Source organism: Lipomyces arxii (assembly GCF_038497795.1).
Source record: "Lipomyces arxii strain Phaff 12-163 unplaced genomic scaffold V1512scaffold_8, whole genome shotgun sequence".
Taxonomy (NCBI): Eukaryota; Fungi; Ascomycota; class Lipomycetes; order Lipomycetales; family Lipomycetaceae; genus Lipomyces; species Lipomyces arxii.
Genome location: NW_027117707.1, coordinates 101,804 through 118,643, shown reverse-complemented (window position 1 = coordinate 118,643; position 16,840 = coordinate 101,804). Strand labels below are relative to the sequence as shown.

At 46.2% G+C, this 16,840-nt stretch overlaps 10 protein-coding genes and 1 non-coding gene across 11 annotated transcripts; 3 read left to right on the top strand and 8 right to left on the bottom strand.

Annotated features, from left to right (window-relative positions):
• Positions 1 to 81: 81 nt before the first annotated feature.
• Positions 82 to 3,341, bottom strand: V1512DRAFT_161746 (TATA element modulatory factor 1 TATA binding-domain-containing protein). Its single transcript, XM_066913067.1, has 2 exons — positions 1,625 to 3,341; positions 82 to 1,580 (listed from the first exon to the last, which is right to left on the bottom strand). Exons 1-2 carry the CDS (start codon positions 3,020 to 3,022, stop codon positions 264 to 266), a joined length of 2,715 nt encoding a protein of 904 aa, XP_066771319.1. The 5' UTR covers positions 3,023 to 3,341; the 3' UTR covers positions 82 to 263.
• Positions 3,342 to 3,468: 127 nt separating this feature from the next.
• V1512DRAFT_253307 (ankyrin repeat-containing domain protein) lies at positions 3,469 to 4,248 on the bottom strand (the record flags this gene model as incomplete). Its single annotated transcript, XM_066914742.1, has 2 exons — positions 3,469 to 3,953; positions 3,999 to 4,248. 2 exons carry the CDS (start codon positions 4,246 to 4,248, stop codon positions 3,469 to 3,471), a joined length of 735 nt encoding a protein of 244 aa, XP_066771318.1.
• Positions 4,249 to 4,915: 667 nt separating this feature from the next.
• V1512DRAFT_263008 (VIT family-domain-containing protein) lies at positions 4,916 to 6,540 on the top strand. The gene is made up of 2 exons (XM_066916406.1): positions 4,916 to 5,558; positions 5,642 to 6,540. The coding sequence occupies exons 1-2, from the start codon at positions 5,071 to 5,073 to the stop codon at positions 6,129 to 6,131; spliced, it is 978 nt and encodes a 325-aa protein (XP_066771317.1). The 5' UTR covers positions 4,916 to 5,070; the 3' UTR covers positions 6,132 to 6,540.
• On the top strand, positions 6,523 to 8,074 carry V1512DRAFT_225430 (Tricarboxylate/iron carrier). Its single transcript, XM_066913819.1, has 5 exons — positions 6,523 to 6,571; positions 6,620 to 6,969; positions 7,017 to 7,150; positions 7,202 to 7,296; positions 7,346 to 8,074. Exons 2-5 carry the CDS (start codon positions 6,866 to 6,868, stop codon positions 7,991 to 7,993), a joined length of 981 nt encoding a protein of 326 aa, XP_066771316.1. The 5' UTR covers positions 6,523 to 6,571; positions 6,620 to 6,865; the 3' UTR covers positions 7,994 to 8,074.
• V1512DRAFT_225428 (ribosomal protein S5 domain 2-type protein) lies at positions 7,987 to 9,780 on the bottom strand. The gene is made up of 2 exons (XM_066913818.1): positions 9,401 to 9,780; positions 7,987 to 9,349 (listed from the first exon to the last, which is right to left on the bottom strand). Exons 1-2 carry the CDS (start codon positions 9,476 to 9,478, stop codon positions 8,111 to 8,113), a joined length of 1,317 nt encoding a protein of 438 aa, XP_066771315.1. The 5' UTR covers positions 9,479 to 9,780; the 3' UTR covers positions 7,987 to 8,110.
• V1512DRAFT_t37 lies at positions 9,713 to 9,786 on the bottom strand. Its single transcript has one exon. It is a non-coding gene; the product is annotated as a tRNA-Asn (tRNA).
• Positions 9,787 to 9,919: 133 nt separating this feature from the next.
• Positions 9,920 to 10,506, bottom strand: V1512DRAFT_263002 (zinc-finger of the MIZ type in Nse subunit-domain-containing protein). Its single transcript, XM_066916405.1, has one exon. The coding sequence runs from the start codon at positions 10,484 to 10,486 to the stop codon at positions 9,992 to 9,994; it is 495 nt and encodes a 164-aa protein (XP_066771314.1). The 5' UTR covers positions 10,487 to 10,506; the 3' UTR covers positions 9,920 to 9,991.
• Positions 10,507 to 11,004: 498 nt separating this feature from the next.
• Positions 11,005 to 12,156, bottom strand: V1512DRAFT_207794 (tryptophan synthase beta subunit-like PLP-dependent enzyme; the record flags this gene model as incomplete). The annotated part of the gene is made up of 4 exons (XM_066913418.1): positions 11,005 to 11,060; positions 11,108 to 11,916; positions 11,967 to 12,020; positions 12,068 to 12,156. 4 exons carry the CDS (start codon positions 12,154 to 12,156, stop codon positions 11,005 to 11,007), a joined length of 1,008 nt encoding a protein of 335 aa, XP_066771313.1.
• A 98-nt stretch (positions 12,157 to 12,254) lies between these two features.
• On the bottom strand, positions 12,255 to 13,625 carry V1512DRAFT_161313 (transport protein particle component-domain-containing protein). The gene is made up of 2 exons (XM_066913066.1): positions 12,748 to 13,625; positions 12,255 to 12,703 (listed from the first exon to the last, which is right to left on the bottom strand). The coding sequence occupies exons 1-2, from the start codon at positions 13,227 to 13,229 to the stop codon at positions 12,358 to 12,360; spliced, it is 828 nt and encodes a 275-aa protein (XP_066771312.1). The 5' UTR covers positions 13,230 to 13,625; the 3' UTR covers positions 12,255 to 12,357.
• V1512DRAFT_262995 (glycoside hydrolase) lies at positions 13,166 to 16,169 on the top strand. The gene is made up of 5 exons (XM_066916404.1): positions 13,166 to 13,687; positions 13,736 to 13,803; positions 13,853 to 13,974; positions 14,023 to 15,982; positions 16,032 to 16,169. Exons 1-4 carry the CDS (start codon positions 13,596 to 13,598, stop codon positions 15,949 to 15,951), a joined length of 2,211 nt encoding a protein of 736 aa, XP_066771311.1. The 5' UTR covers positions 13,166 to 13,595; the 3' UTR covers positions 15,952 to 15,982; positions 16,032 to 16,169.
• V1512DRAFT_262991 (phosphoribosyltransferase-like protein) lies at positions 15,975 to 16,736 on the bottom strand. The gene has a single exon (XM_066916403.1). It carries the CDS (start codon positions 16,678 to 16,680, stop codon positions 16,099 to 16,101), a length of 582 nt encoding a protein of 193 aa, XP_066771310.1. The 5' UTR covers positions 16,681 to 16,736; the 3' UTR covers positions 15,975 to 16,098.
• Between the last annotated feature and the right edge of the window lie 104 nt (positions 16,737 to 16,840).

Below are 16,840 nucleotides of genomic sequence, written 5' to 3'. Positions count from 1 at the left end.
TCGTGAGTATGTAAATTTATTCATCGTAAATGCTATCGCTATAATAAATCAAACACCAACTTTCCTGAGTTCAAACCATGCAAAAATATTTAACTATGCTCATTGTCCCTCGCGTACAGCTGCTCCAATAGCTTCTTAATCTGCCGCAAGTACACCGTTCATTTTCCACCTTTCGCGTGCCACTCCTCCACCAGATCTGCCGCAGCTATACTCGCTCATTCAATATCTCGCGCAGAACGGCTCAGCTCTCTGGATCTACACGCTCAACTCCCCTCTTTCGCTTGCAACTGCTCAACAAGCTCCTGGATCTGCTGCCGGTACATCATCTTCATGTCCTGCACGTCGTCCGCCAGCTCGTTCACCCGCTCGGTCTTCTCACCTAGCAGCTCAAGCGTGGTCTGCTCTCGCAACTGCAACTGCTCGACTTGGGCTTTGAGTTCGGCGCACTCGGTCTCCACATCAGATTTGGCCTTTGCGTCCCTCATTAGCTCGACAATCTCAGCTCGGGCCTGGTCACGGTCCCGCACTAGCAACGTCAGCTCCTCCTTTGCTGACGCAAGCTCGGACGACAATCGCCTAATCACTGTCGTCAGCCGCTCAGACGACGACACGTCACCCATCGCGGTCGACGCAGCAGAGCCAGCATCGTCACCACCGTTGCTGTCAGATTTCGATCCGTTCATGCTATCTTCCCGGCTCAGCATCGCATGCTGCAAGTTGATTTGCTGGTGCACAGACCCACCGCCGCCTTCGCTGCCGTTCAGCGACGAAAACGAAATCGTTCTCGTCGGCGTGGACGACTGGAACACAGGCGACACAGGGATCGACAACGCGCTCGTGCCGGAAATCGACGGCGTGGTGCTGATCCGACCTGATTTCCGCCTCGACGCTCGCCGGTACTGAATCGCGGTCGGCGCCCCGGTCGCGTTCAGGCTGTTGATACTAGTTTGGCTAGGCGAATGCAGCTCAGAGTACGAATTATCGCGACTGTAAATCCGTAACCCGTTCGACTGTCCGTTCAGATTGAAACCGGGAGACATCATTCCCATATCGGACCCGTACCCTCGTTTTGAAAACGTAGGCGACGAAGCGCCAGACCGGAGCTGTAGCTGCACGTCATCCCGCCTCGCCTTTTCTTCTTCCAATAAACGCTGCTCAAGACTGGCTTTGTCCTTTTCTAACTCTTGAATTTTCACAGCCGACCGTGCAGTTTCGTCTTCAAGCCTACTTCTCAGAGACGTAACCAAATCTTCCTGAAGCTGCAACTCGGACTCCAGATCACCAGTTTTTGACAGCGCGTTTTCGACATCGATCTCGAGATCACGCACCCGTGCAGTTTCGTCATGCAGCTTCTTGCGCAATACAGCCTCCCGCTTCGCAATCTCGTCGCGCTCGTGCTCAATGCCTGCAATACGCGACAACAGAGACGCCTCAATTCCTTGCCAGTTCTCGGTCGCCAAAGCGTACTGTGACTGCAACGTCTCGATCTGGCGCAACATCTTGGCGTGCTGGCCCCCGGTCGCGCCTGCGGTTAACTCCTCGGTCTGTGCTCGAAGCATCTCTAGTTTGTGCTCAAGCGACTGCGTTGTCAGTTCACAACTCTTCACTGAAAAGCAATACTTACGGCAATTTCTTCGCGCAGTTCACGCTCGCGTGCCTTAGACCGGTCACTCTCTCGCGATAGTTTCGATTCCAAATTGTATGTCTCGTGCGTATACTTCTCCTTATCCATTGCTTGTTCTGCTTTGAGCGATTCAAGCTGTTGTTCAAGATCATTCGCTCGTTTCCGCTCCTTCTCAAGCAACTCAGATTGTGCCCTCTGCACAGCTTCATCTGCTACCAGATTAGCTTTCGCAAGATCGTTTCGCAGGTCTGTTATAGTCGACTTCAACAAATCTTGCTCTCGCTTTAAAATGTCGACTTCGGATTCTGACTTGGCCAGAATCCTGATCCGTTCAGATTGTTTACGCTCGATTTCTGACGCTTTGCGTAGCTTCTCGCGTAATTCGATCGCTTCTTTTTCCGCCTTTTCTTGCCGTTTCTTTGCGTCCTGCACAATTCTTTCTCCCTCTCGCTCAGCAGCACGGAGTCGTTTGATTGTAGTCATATGTTTGAGTTCTTGCTTTGACAAGGTCTCGCCTTCAAGCAACAACAACGCAATCTTCTCATCTTTCTCTGCCAGTTTTTTGTCAATGTTTGTCTGGGTTCGTTTCTGAGTATAGTCAAGTAACTCGTTTGACAAGTATTTTATTTTTTCTTCCAGTATCGTGACTCTATTGACAGAAGAGCTCAACTCCTCTTGTTTCTGCGCTAGTTCTGCGCGTAAACTGTCCGACTGATCTACCGCAGCCGTCGCACTTGTAATAGTCTGTAGCTCTGTAGTTTCCTGCTCCACTTCTGCCTCAGGAACAGTCTCATCAACCAGCACCACAGGCGCAGGTGTCGACACCACTTTGACCTGTTCAGGCTGATCGATCGAGGTGCGTCCGCTTTCTTCAATTGACGGTCTGGCGCTAACATCAAGCGACGCTCGCGGACTATTACTCCCCACCGACGACGGCGCTGGCGTCGAGCCCGGTGTCTGCTTCCTGGCCCCAGGATTATTCTGCTTCATTGCAAGCGCGAGCCGTTCCTGCATCGATATGCGCTGGCCCGACCGGTCCGTCGCGGGCACAGACGGTGTCAATTTTGTGCCATCATTCGCAAGCGCCGGATCGAGTACCATGTCGAGCCGCTGCTCGACGGTCGAGACTGCGCGCTTGATGAACGATCCCCACGCGAGGCCTGCGCCTGGCTGCGGAGACGTCAATGTGGAAGGCAGAACGGTTTCAGCTGCAGTGATATCTGGCGGTACCACGTCTAAATCTGCATTTATGCAATCATTCTGATCTTCAGTCACGAGCTTTGGTGGGGTTGCGGATTGAGACGATGCCATGTCGGTTGTACTGGGGTCGGATTGCGTGTCCTCATGGACAGCAGCGGCTGCCGGCACTGTAGACACGGAATCGGATTTTGAATCCATGTATCCATGCAGCAAGTGCAATCTAGTTTGAAGCAATTTTGTATTGTCGAGACCGACGTGATTAATTGGTGTTTAAAGAAGACACAGAAAACGGTTAATTCTTTGTTGCAGCCTTTCTTGCGCGGCTCGACGACTTCGAGGCATGCTTAAGGATGAATGCGGCTGGTTACAAGCCAATACAGGAGATCATGCTTGCATTCACACCAATTTATTTTAGAAAAGTTTGTTAATAGGAATAAATTACGATGAGTGTAGTCATTGGCGATTTCAAGCAAGTAATGACTAATGAAGTCAGATGTTTCGACTTATGTTGACTTCATGTAGTAAGCATGTATGCTGCTTCTGATACGTACCGTGGATACGTATCGTGGAAATATCAGCAGCACTAAAACTGTCAGTAACAAGTCAAATATACCAAATACGATGCAACACTAAATGTTATATTATCATAAATCAATTCCTTCTCGTGCAGCCATGTCCTGAATCCACTTCTTGACTTTTTCATCTACAGCGACTTGCAAAAACGTGTTACCGTCAGGATCCAATCTGTCTGTAACTGCACCAGCTTTAATCAACACAAGCGCAGCATCGCCATGTCCTTCAGCCGAAGCGTGGAACAGTGGACTCCAGCCTGACCGGTCAGACGTGTTGAGCGGAGATTTGTACTTGATTAGCAAATTGATCAGCGGTATACTCCCAACCGCAGCCGCGCGATGTAGTGGGATTTGGTTCTGTTTGTCTTTGATCCGGACTGCTTGAGGATACTTCTCCAATAAACGTTCTGCTATCTCGTACCTGATCCTAGAAACAGCGTAGTGCAGTGGCGTTTGACCTGCTGATGTCTGTTTAGACAGATCAGGTTCGAACGGCAGAATCAGATCCAGAATGTCTAATGATCCAATTGAAGCAGCAATATGAGCAACAGTCCAGCCTAATCGTCAGACCAAGTACAAGCAAAGTCATCTCACACACTCACCAGCCTCGTCAACATCATCAATGTTAATTAACTCCAACTTCCCGTCAGGACCAGCAGAAGCAGACAGAATAGACTGAACAATGTCTACATTTCCTGCAGATACAGCCCAGAACAGAGGAGTCCGATTGTCGTCATCACGCTGGCGAATAAGTGAGCGGTCTGTCCGGACAATTGATCTGACAGCCAGTTCACGACCGTCGCGTGCTGCCGCATGAAGAGGGAATTTGTCGACTTGTTCGTCGTCTGCCATGATGAATGTGGAGTAGAACGTCTGGGCAATACACGGAAGGTCTACACAAACAAAGGGTATTGTACTTAAGGGTATTGTGTATAAACTGAATGGGTATTGTACTATTTTGTAGCCGTACGAACAAGCGAACAAGATTAAGCTAAGTGGACCAAGCGCGGTCTCAGGGGCTATAAGTGACAATGTAATACGAATTGCAACACTTTTGATTGGCTGAGATAAACCTGACTTCGTATTCTTTTGTTAGTACTGTTCTAACAATATTGTGCTGAATATTTCTGTCCAATAATCTAATAATATATTATTATAGCTTATCTTCAAATACTGACTACAATCTAGAATAATCCCATGTAAACGAGCGTACTGAGGGTGTTTAAGTGGTATAGTCATGGCACAACTGCATAAGCAGGTGCAAGAAATTGCACGTAAGCAAGTGATGACGGTCTAGACCGTCATCATCAAGGTGTGCGGCTCATTGCTTTTAATCAGCCAATCAGAGCACAATAAAATACAACTCAGCCAATTAGAGCCTATATAATTCATGCTTACACACAAACCAAATAAAGAGTGAGACAGACGGTAGCGCTAATCCTTAATAAGAAATAGCTGGCTTGTTTGTTATGACCCAATTTAGTACTAGCGGGAGGCCGGGTCCAGAAGGGTGCGGACGTCGTAATCTGCCGTCTCTGCCTTTGCGCTCCTGTTAAGAAGTCCTCGTGTCCGCTCTTTCCCTTCGTTCTAGACCTCTTACGCTCTCTCTAAATACCACTTTATATTACTTTGCCTTACTCTCATACCCCCACAATTATCATTATCATTCATACAATGGCAACCTTCATCAGATGCATTTGCGGTTATAAGCCGCAATCTTTAAAAAACAACGTCAACAATCATCAAAGAGCTGGTTCTTATTCTAGCATTCTTGATCAAGAATCAGGACTTGAATCCATTAGTCCTCTGTCTCCATTGAATGTTAACAGTTCTCGAAAGTCATCTACTTCAAAGGTTGTTGTCGAAGATGAGGAGCGCCGGCCGCTTCTTGACAATGAAACTTTCGATGGGTCGTCAGCTACGATTGTCCCTTCTATTGCAAACTCCTCATCATCTTCCAATAGATCACATTGGTTCTCTCCTAGAGTGATTTCAGATGCAGTCATTGGATTGTCTGATGGTCTTACTGTTCCTTTCGCTCTTACGGCTGGTCTTAGCAGTCTTGGTAACACCAAGGTTGTCATTACTGGTGGTATTGCCGAACTTGTCAGTGGTGCTATTTCTATGGGACTAGGTGGTTATCTCGGTGCCAAAAGTGAAAGGTTAGTTTTTTATTATTATCTTTTGTTGTCTCTTTTTGTTTAAGACGAAAATTATTTTAGAGTTTGACACTAACATTCCTCAGTGATTGCTATAAATCTCAACTGGAGAAGGAGCGGTTGATGCTTCAGAATGCACGTGGATTGTCGGAAGAGGCTGTTATTGAGAGCATGAATGAATTTGGATTTGCTCCTTCGACCGTGTCGGCTATTCTTGGTGATTTGGAGAAGAGCCCAGAAGAGATGGTTACTTTCATTATGAGATTTGCTCGTGGAATGGATGAACCTCCTATTGGGCGTGAATTTATCTCAGCTGCTACCATTGGCGGTGCTTATTTTTTGGGTGGTTTCGTTCCTCTTTTCCCATACTTTTTCGTCAACACTGTCAATCTCGGCTTGATTCTTAGTTCGATTATCATGGCCATTACTCTTTTTGCTTTTGGAATTGCAAAGACTATTTTCACAGGCAACAACAGCCGGTTACAAGCTGCTTGGGGCGGACTGCAAATGGTACTGACTGGTGGAGTAGCGGCAGGAGCTGCATATGCTATGGTGCGGTTTATCGACACAGCATGATTCATTTTCCGATTCAGTTTTCGCACAATTGCATTTTATTTGTTTTGATAAGGGGATGTGTACGTTGTATTGCATATCATGGCGAGTACTGTTTTAATTTGCCGATTGCATAGTAGTTGGCTACCGAATGAATTTGAAGAGAAAAGTGTGTTTGCCAGTCACTCAACTTTTCATGAGACTGGATGGTTGTTCATGGGATTGTATTATTGGTTTTAGGGGTTAGTTGCTCACAATTTTGGGATTTTTCTAAATCCAGACGGTCATTTCGCATCTTTCTTTAAGTATACCGGTGCAGACGCATCACATCTTGTATATATTAGTTAATGATTATCTCATCAATATGAACTTCTAAAATTTTGGTTGTATTTTGTACTAGATAATTGGGAAACATGTTAGTCTTGACTAGAAACAGACGATGTTGATCTAGAACAGTGTAAATTGTAATCAGTTTTTGTTATCAATTTGTCGCAATTATTCAGGTTTTTTAGCATTTCACTCTTTAAAGTGCTATTTATCCAGAGTTTTGACTTACAAGAACTGACATCGTCTTGTCTCACCAAAAATCCGGGGGTTCAAGACGAATTTAGCACAGCCATCATTAGCACAGCCATAAACGCCTCATACCATTTTGACAGATCCGCCCCGAGTTTAAGCCGGTGTCGGGCAAAATTCAGGAGAAAGTGAGAGTAGATCTTTTGCATTTCTTCTAATTAACACACAAGAACATATAGTGAATGGCATCTTCAGTTTCAGGACCACGCGACCTGCCAGAGTCACAGTATGATTTAAGCACATACTGGGGTCGGGTCAAACATAGTGCCGGTGTATCTGATCCACGGTACGTTGTCTTGTTAGTGCTGTGTGTATAATTGACTAACGTGATAGAATGTTGTTGGTGACACCGTCAAATGTAGAGCACTCACGAGAATTAATTTCTCAGTATAAAAATGGACGGATAAAGGATATGACTCCTGAATTATGGAAGGCCAAAAAAGTGCTGGATTCAACTATTCATCCTGGTATTTGTGGTCTGCGTTTGTTTGTATGTAATTTGTACTAAGATAAAGCAGATACCGGCAAACCAGTCATGCTACCGTTCAGAATGTCGTCATACGTTCTTTCAAACTTGGTCGTGACTGTGGGAATGTTGACCCCTAATCTCGGTGTATGTCAATGTCTTACCACAATTACACAAAACTAGCTAACAAGGCCAGACCATCGGCACATTGTTCTGGCAAATCACAAACCAGTCACTCAACGTCGCAATTAACACTGCAAACAGCAACAAGTCGCACCCGCTCACACCGACCCAGCTCGTGACTTCGTACTTCATGGCGGTCACGGCCTCGTGCTCAGTCGCGGTTGGTCTGAACTCGCTCGTGCCGAAACTTAAGTCGCTCTCGCCGTATTCACGACTTGTTCTCGGCCGACTCGTTCCGTTCGCGGCCGTCGTCTCGGCCGGCGTCGTGAATGTGTTTCTCATGAGAAGCGAGGAAATTCGGAAAGGAATTTCGGTGTACGACGACGAAACAGGCAAAGAACTCGGCGTGTCAAAAAAAGCTGCCGTGTACGCTGTTGGCGAGACCGCAACGTCTCGTGTGCTCAACGCTACGCCCATCATGGTGCTCCCGCCGTTGATGCTAGTCCGGTTGCAGCGCAAAATCAGAATGTCAAAACCGGTCGAGCTGGCGGTTAATATTGGACTGATCCTGTCGACCTCGTTCGTCGTGCTGCCGTTTGCGCTCGGAACGTTCCCTCAGCGAGAGTCGATTGACACCAAACGGCTTGAATCACATTTCTGGGATCTAAAACGGGATTCCGGAGAGTCGATTAGGAAGGTACAATTTAATAGAGGCATGTAGAATTAGATTATATTTCAGAGCTACAACTTGTATCATACAGCAACGAACAGAAATTACAAATCATGCAGCAATCCTTACTAAAAATACAAAAACACGTAGCTATCCTATCTCTTGCTTTCACCAAAACATCCAGCCCTCAATTGCGTCAACCCCAATCGTCCTGTCAACCTCTTCTCGGTCAGCAAGCTCGAGCATGTGGTCCACCGAGAATAATCGCTCTTCCCACGACTCCCATTCCGACACATCTTGCGCAGAAGGCAGTAAACAGCCAACACCAGGACCACCAAGCATGGTCTCAAAAACCTCGAAACCATGCACCTGCAATTTCGTTCTGAGATCCTGAATTCGAGACTCTTCGACGCCGTCATTGACAAGTGTGATTGCACACCCACCACCCCCGGCGCCAGTCAACTTGGTCTCGCCAATCTCGAGCTCGTCGGCAACAACCCGGATTGTTTCGAGTTTCGGATGGCTGACACCGAGCGAGACAAGTAGCCCGTGATTGATCCGGACCAGTTCTCGTAGCTTGGCAGACCACGCTGCGTCGCAGTCTTGCTTCGGTTTCAGCAGGAGCTTGTATGCATCTGTAGTAAGATTCTCAATGCCAGACAAAATCGATTCGGTGACTTGGGAGTATTCTTTCAGCAGCGACGCCACGTTGGCAACCATGACTGCTGTCCGTCGTGGTTGCTTCGAGTCAATCAGCAACAGCCGTAACGACGGAAACTCGCGCATCGTCTCGCGCACATTTGGATTACCTTTCGCCATACGTTGAAACATGACCGCGCCACCATGAGCAGCAACCGCGTTGTCTATCCCGGATGGGTTGCCGTGCATACACCGTTCGCCTAAAAACGACCAGGCGTCAATAAGCTCGACGCTAGCGTAATTGGCACCGTTGAACTTGCCGTCCGGACTTGGTGGTTCGGGAACTGCGACCTCGTCCGAAAGAAGGCAGAGCGCGGTCGACAGACAGACAGATACTGTGGCTGACGAACCAAGTCCTGCACCAATTGGCAACGTAGACCGGATGGAGAAAATCATGCCTGGCATATGAATATTACAGAGCGAGAGGTACATGTACAGGAAGGTAAGTGAGGCCATTCGCTGTGTCACATTATGAATATTGGTCAAACACTTCTCAACAGCCTCGACCAGTTCAGTATGCAGTTCTGTTGGTGGGCCAACCGTGTCAATTGACCTCTTTGGCACCGCATCCCAAGGCAAGTCTTTCGCTACCCATGAATGCTTAAAGTCAATATCAGGAAACTCCAACGTGATTAAATGTTTACTATTTGAATGTTGTAATGTTGTTAATAAATACGACCGTAGTGACAATGCAGCTGCAATTGCAGGCTATACCAACATGTTAGCTTACACCCTCATAAAACACACACGATTTCGTACTTTGCCATAAACTGCAGCATGTTCACCAAACAGAATAACTTTCCCCGGAGCAGACACAAGAAATGGAGCAGAGACCATTTTATTTGAGTTGAAACAAGCTAATTGGACTCAAACAAACGGATTTTGGTGATATGTTCCTTTAAAAATGGTCGCGAACAAACTCAACTCCCACCCCGCGTTCAACGCGTAAGTTCCGTCACAGCACAATTTCAGAGAATTTTTGTAGATTTTAAAAACAAAGAAAAAACTGGTTTGTTTTAAAAAATATAATTTAAAGAAAAAACCAGAATTCATTGCAATTCAAATTACGAACGACCTCGGAGAGGATTGAACTCTCGATCTTACGATTAACAGTCGTACGCCTTAACCAGCTTGGCCACGAAGTCTTTAACTTACTCAGCAAACTGTTTTACAGTCGTAACCTAAAAAACATAAATGTAAAAGCGTGAAATGTCTATGCTTTCTCTGTATTATGTTTGCAAATTTGTGGTGTTTGTGCATTGTGTCATAACCGCTTATGCTTAAAAGTTGTATTTCAGAACAAAATATACATAAACACATCCAGAAAACGCCTATATATATGCAAAAAATCTACTCGTCAAGTTCATCAAATTCTTCTTCGTTCTGGTCACTTTGCCGATCGATATAGCGCTGTACACGGCCAGCCAAGTAGTTGTCAGGCACCAAGTCAGTTTTTCTAAGCTTTCTACTACATCCTCCCACAGGACAGTCAATGACCATCTTGTGCACAAACATGGCCATTATAGCATCCTTCGAGTAGCTGTGGTGACAAATCTCTGACGTCACCGGGTCAACGTACAGCTTGAGTGAGATTGGACATTTCAATGACTGCTTTACTTGAGCCACAACCAAGTCGTCATCTTCGTTGCCACCTTGACTGTCATGGATCATTGTATTAGACTTGGCCTTACCGGTCGCGTCAAACCACTGCTCAACCTGCGGCATCTCATCCGTGTCCCCATACTTCGCGTCCCAAACTGTTCTTTTGTAGTCCAGAAAAAAATTATTTTTGTCGTACTTTATTTGCTCCGTTCTCTGACTCTGTGACTCGTCGTACGAATTCATTATGTTCACAAATAGTTCCCGCATGTCCTTTATCTGATTTTCAGGCTGCAGCACCATGCCCACTGCGGTCTGCTCATCACGCGCAAGGGCAACTAAATCCAACACATTCTTCAAACTCTCTTCAATAATGTCTGAATCCAATCCGGACTCAGCCCGTTCGACTGCCGTGCGGGTCATGAATCGCACAATCTCGCCCGCGTCAGGCACGGCGTTGAAGTGCCCTGCCAGGTTTGTGATTTCCTGCTTTTCAGCATCGCGAAGATAAATTGGCGTGTTCATGTCAACTGCTGTATTCTCCTGTTCCATTACGTGGGATCTCGTGCTTTGTGACATTTTTTGTTTATTTTTGTTTATTTGTATGTTAAGTAAAGCAAATGGAGAAACGTGACAGGACGCGTTCGTTGGGACGTACCCGGCCTTGTACTATGGACGCGTCCCGTTCTCACGATTCACATTTTTGACGAATTAAACACTTTACGTAAATGACATTCTGCACTTTACTCTAAATTCCGTCTATGCTAATCTGTATACTGTGATTTATATTTGAGCATGGATTCAAGTGTCACAGTCGATCCTAAGTCATCGTTAGCAGAGAAAGGTAAAGTAAAAACAGTTTTATACCTCCACAAACAATGATGACCACTACACTGTCACTTGCAAGATCTAGTTTAACTAGCGAGCTATACCAAGGCGCAAGTGCAGCTCCACAGGCTGGCTCGACCAAAATTCTGTGAGTATCTAATAGCTTCAAACAAGCTTCTACTGCCTGAGTATCGCTCACGACAACAGGCAGTGTGGGATATTTGTTCGCGTACTCGAACGTTTGTGGACTGACCGCATCGGCACCCAAACTACTTGCGATGGACGTGATTTTGTCGAGCACAACTCGCTTGCCCTGTTTCATCGACATAAATAGTTTTTGCGTGCCGGTGGTTTCGCATGTTACCACAGTAGGACGCGATCCGCCTGGAAAATTCCTTTGTAAACCTTGAACGATACCATTGTAAAGTCCTCCACCCCCGACCGAAGCCGAAATTGCCTGCAATTGAGTGCGACTGTATCCCAACTCGTGCAGCTGATCCATGATCTCGTCAACTATAGTGCTATTTCCCTCCCAAATCAATGAATTATCGAATGGATGACAATACTGCGCAGGTCCATCATAGGCTGCAATCAGTTCACGCACTTTATCGTCTGCCTCTTTCCATACCGTCCCGTGCACAATAACCTCAGCAGCATACCTTTCACGTAATCTGGTTATCATATGTGCTGGTGCAGTCGACGGTACAACAACAGTGCACTTGCATCCGTACAGTTGTGCAGCTTGAGCAGCTGCGCAACCAGCATTTCCCCCTGACGAGCTGAAAAACTTGGGAGTTGTCCCTGATGGGAGGTTAAGCAACGTCTCCTGCACGAGACGACCTAATCCTCTATAGAGTGAGATCAGACAAAGACCACATTCAATGCGCGACATATCTACCTAGATTTAAACGATGCAGAGGGCTGTAAAGACTCAATCTTCAGTAGTACTTCACTGATACAAATTTAGTCTAGTTCCCGTTTTGACGTAATCGAGCATACCATCCAACAATCTGTGACAGCTGTGACGATCGAATTAGCGGTGTCTTTATATATGGTGCCTGTTGAAGCTCATCATTTACAACGTTCATACTCGTCTGTACGTTATTGTTATAAATAAGAAGTGGCCAATGCTGGAGCGTGAGCCGACATAGCGTTATGTAGCATGAGGCGTGAATTGACGACGAAGACTGCGGTTATAGACGGCAATAAAGAACCGTTAATGTCTTGATGCTCATTAAATGCTATTATACAATTATCGACATGGGCTACGCACTATATATCTTCTTGTATCAAAACTCCTCCTGTCGTACTGCCTGAATATGGAATACCGCGACTGGAATCGCCGTAGTTTCAGCAATGACCGTAGCCTGAACACCGAGATTTGCCAATGCACCTCGTAAAACTCCACATGGAAACCAAAGATACGGCTGTGCCCGAGTGACAGTATCCAAACCACCTGATTCGGTGCTCATGCGTGTCAGTAGTCGAAAGCTGGAGTCGGTCAAGACGTACACGCCTCGGTGATTTGTCTTTAAATTGTCGATTTGTTTCCGGAACAAAAGCTGCCATAAATCCTTGCAAATGAACTTCACGACATCCAAAACATCAGTGAACCGTGACCGGTCTTGTGAAAATCTAGATATATTAGCAATCTCCACAAGCTTAACTAGCTCTTGTACCTCTCTACTAATCCCTGCCCAACTCTATATCCAAGTCCTTCAACGTGCTTATATAACGCACCTTTCCGTTCTTCTTCTCCTATCCTGTTATCTTTCTCCAGTATTACCGACGCACTATCTGTGTCGTCCGTCTTTTCCCCAATAACTTCAACCACTCGTTCGGACATTGGTATCAGCTCGATTAGTAAGAAATCAAGACATGAGAGGCTCAGGTACACTGCATGTGGGTCTGTGTATAATCGTGAAACCGCCACATTTTGTGTATTTGCCGCGGACACTACCGGTGTATTTGCACTCGGTGATAGAGTATTAACTGATGCTACTCGTGATGTCGAAGTCGCGGTCGCAGCTGTCTGTTGCCTGGCGACCGAGGATTGAATTTGTATCGGTGACGACTGAGGGCCTATGGATGTGGCAGGCGCTGACCGTGACGAGCCATGAGATGGCGACTGAATATTTGCTGCTAGTGCCGGTGTGGCCATTGTTAAATTTGATCGTTCAAGATTGAATTGACGGACAAGATCCCGACATCGAATTTCCAATTAAAGCATACTGCGGCGTATTTTAAACAACACCAAACCCGCAGTATTACAGATTTTCCTGCATACGACTGACCAATTCACGACATTAGAGTCACTCAACTCAATTGACTGATTTTCTGTGTTTCTGTGTTGCTGTTTGGCGAGGTTGTTGTACCTTTAAGCAAGCATAGACCCTAACTGCTCTTTTTGCTTTTTGTCCAATGAAGACTAGGTCTAAGTCAGTGGAATTTGCAGTCACGAGTGCTATTTCATTGCATCTGGTTTATACACACTAGTCGCAGCTGGAAAAGACCGAATCGTTGAAGAATGCGCTGTAAAGTGCAGACTGTTGCAACAGTTCTTCTGCTATGTATCAACTGTGCAATTGCGTTTCCTAAAGAACATTTAGATGCTCTTAGGTTAGTAGTCTGATCTCTAGTATTTCAGCCATTTGACATGGCTTATAGGGAAGAGACTAGAGAGGCGTTTTATCATGGGTGGAATCATTATTTACATTACGGGTTTCCGGAAGACGGTACACTGAACTCATAGCAATTTAATAACCTCTACTCACAATTCTACAGAAGTTGGACCAATATCATGCACTGGGCGAGGAAGCGACAAACAAAACCCGGACAACATTGGAATCAATGATGTGTTGGGTGATTATTCTTTGACGTTGGTAGATAGCCTAGACATGCTGGCCGTAAATTACACTTTGAATTCTGTGTAGCCCAGCTAATTTTAATGGCAGATGATGGGTGATCAAGAAGGATTTGAGGCCGCGGTCAAGAAGATTGAGCGAGGAGTGAATTTTGATTTGCCGTCTCGTGTTCAAGTATTTGAAACGACAATTAGAATGCTTGGAGGTTTGCTGTCAGGCCACATTTATGCTACGTCGCCTGATCTGGGACACCAGATTGAAGACTATGACGGCTCACTTCTGAGATTGGCGACTGATTTAGGGGACAGACTTATGCCAGCGTTTGAGACGCCGACCGGTATACCGTTGGCTAGGGTGAATCTTCGGCTCGGAAACCCAAAAGATAACATTACAGAAACATGCTCAGCCGGCGCGTCCAGCCTTGTGCTCGAGTTCGCGACTCTGTCGCGTCTTTCGGGTGATGGCAAATACGAAGAAGCTGCGCGGGGAGCTTTTTTCGCCATCTGGAAACGACGCACGAACTTAAATGTTGTCGGATCGGCCATCGACGCCATGTCTGGTTTTTGGCTTTCAGCATATTCAGGCATTGGCGCCAGTGTGGACTCATTTTTTGAGTACGCGCTAAAGTCATACATTTTGCTCGGGGACGAGGAGTATCTTGATGTGTTTGTCAAGGCGTACACGGCTGTTAAGGATGCAATGTTGGATGGCTGGCTTTATCGCAACATTCACATTTTGACAGGCGCGCCGGTGACATCCTGGATCGATGCACTGGCCGCCTTTTTTCCTGGCTTGCAAGTCTTAGCAGGCGACATCAACGCCGCGGTAAAGAGTCACCTTGTGTATTATAAACTGTGGATGACATATGCTGCGACACCTGAACGGTGGAACTACGTACTCAACAAGGGTAGTGTGGAACTAGGATGGTACGGTCTTCGACCAGAATTTGCAGAGTCAAACTATTTTTTGTATCGAGCTACCAAAGATCCGTTTTATCTTCGGGTCGGGGCACAGATATTGAGCGATTTGCAAACAAGAACTAGAACGCAATGTGGATACGCTTCAATTCATGACGTCCGGACCGGAGAGTTAGAAGACCGCATGGAAAGTTTTTTTTTGAGCGAGACGCTGAAATACCTCTATTTACTGTTTGACATCGACAATCCGCTAAATAAAGACGACTCAAATTTTGTGTTTTCTACAGAAGCACATCCACTTCGGATAGACATCAATCTACTTTCGACTGCAAAACGAAAAAAACTTGAGGCCAATTCCTTTTCGCGGGTGATTCCGAGGCAGGCTGAGCTGCCGGCGCAAGTGGAAGAGGAGGAAGAGTTTATGCTAGAATATTCTCCATTTGTTGCTGAATCCACTTCAGCCGACTTCATGCTTTGCGATGATTACTATGATGAAGACGGGGTAGAAGATATCCACGACATTATTGCTACGGCATCATGCCAGAACGTGAACAGGTACCGGTCATTTTATTCGTTTATCACCTCATGGGGTGAATTTTACCATCTCGACGGATTATACAATTACAAACCGATTTCCGACGACGTGTTCTTTGCGTCTAAAGATTACACGGAACAGTTAAACTTGCCATCGCAATCGGAACTTTTCAGCTCCAACATCCGTCCGTTTGAAAACGGTACCGTGCCTGTCCATCGTCCCATTATCGACCTCCCTCCAGCTCACCCACAGTCACTTTCTGCTCCACTGAAGTCTAGTCCCATATTAGAGCTTTTTTTTCCGTCAGAAACTAGGTCGCAGATTGCACACCGAGGGCGGGATCTGGAGGCCACGTCGTTTGATGGACACTGGGTCCGATTTTCGAAACTAGAGTCGAAAAAGAGCGGAGTCAAGGTTATGACGTTTGGCGGGGTCAAGGTTTTGGGTAATGTCAAGGTTCACCACTTGATGTCAAAAGGGTTGCGAGAGCAAAACATGTTAGAGGTACTACGAAATGGCCGAGTGAGACTACGAGGGGAGGAGGTTGTGAATTTGATTGTTGGATAGAGTGAATGAATAGCATTTTTTTGGTGACTCTGTATGGCATTTCTTTGTTTTGTGTTCGGAAGGGTAATAATGGTTTATAGAATCGTCCTAATTGCCAATTATCCCAAACAATCTATCTTACATGACTTGCTTTTCAAGCACAGCTTTTTAACAAATCTTGCTCTGCAACTTCTCAGGCTGCCCAGACAGCAATGTATAGACAGGCGCATCGAGCATGTCCCGGCCATGCAAGAAGTCTAGCTCCATCAAGAAAACGTACTCCAAAATCTCACCGCCAAGTTTCTTCACCAAATCACCAGCCGCCTTTGCGCTGCCACCGGTCGCAATAATGTCGTCCACAATCACGACTTTCTGACCAGCCGTGATTGCGTCCGCCTGCATTGCAAAAACATCAACGCCGTATTCTTTCTGGAATTCGGCCTCCACAATGGGACCAGGTAACTTCCCTTTCTTGCGCACAGGCACGAAAGCAACGCCTAACTGCAGCGCAAGCACTGGGCCAAACAGAAACCCACGCGCGTCCAGTCCAACAATCACGTCAGGCTTGGCCTCGGGCGTTGTAAAATTTTGCTCAATTTGGTGCTTGAGACCATCAATCAAAGCCTGAAATGTCTTTGGGTCCTTGAAAATTGGAAGAATGTCCTCAAACAAAATTCCCTTCGATGGAAAATCCTCATACTGTCGAAGACTTGACTTGAGCAGTGCCTTGATTTCTTCCATCGACAGCATTTACCACTTTTTTAGACTAAAAGATCGATCGAGTTTTAGTTCGAGCACGGAAATTTTGACCTTCTCGATGAGGATTCAGCAACGCCGCACATGCACAGACCAGAAAAGTCGAGATACAAAACCCTTATTTACGCCCCGAAATGCGCACGCTGCACTCTAC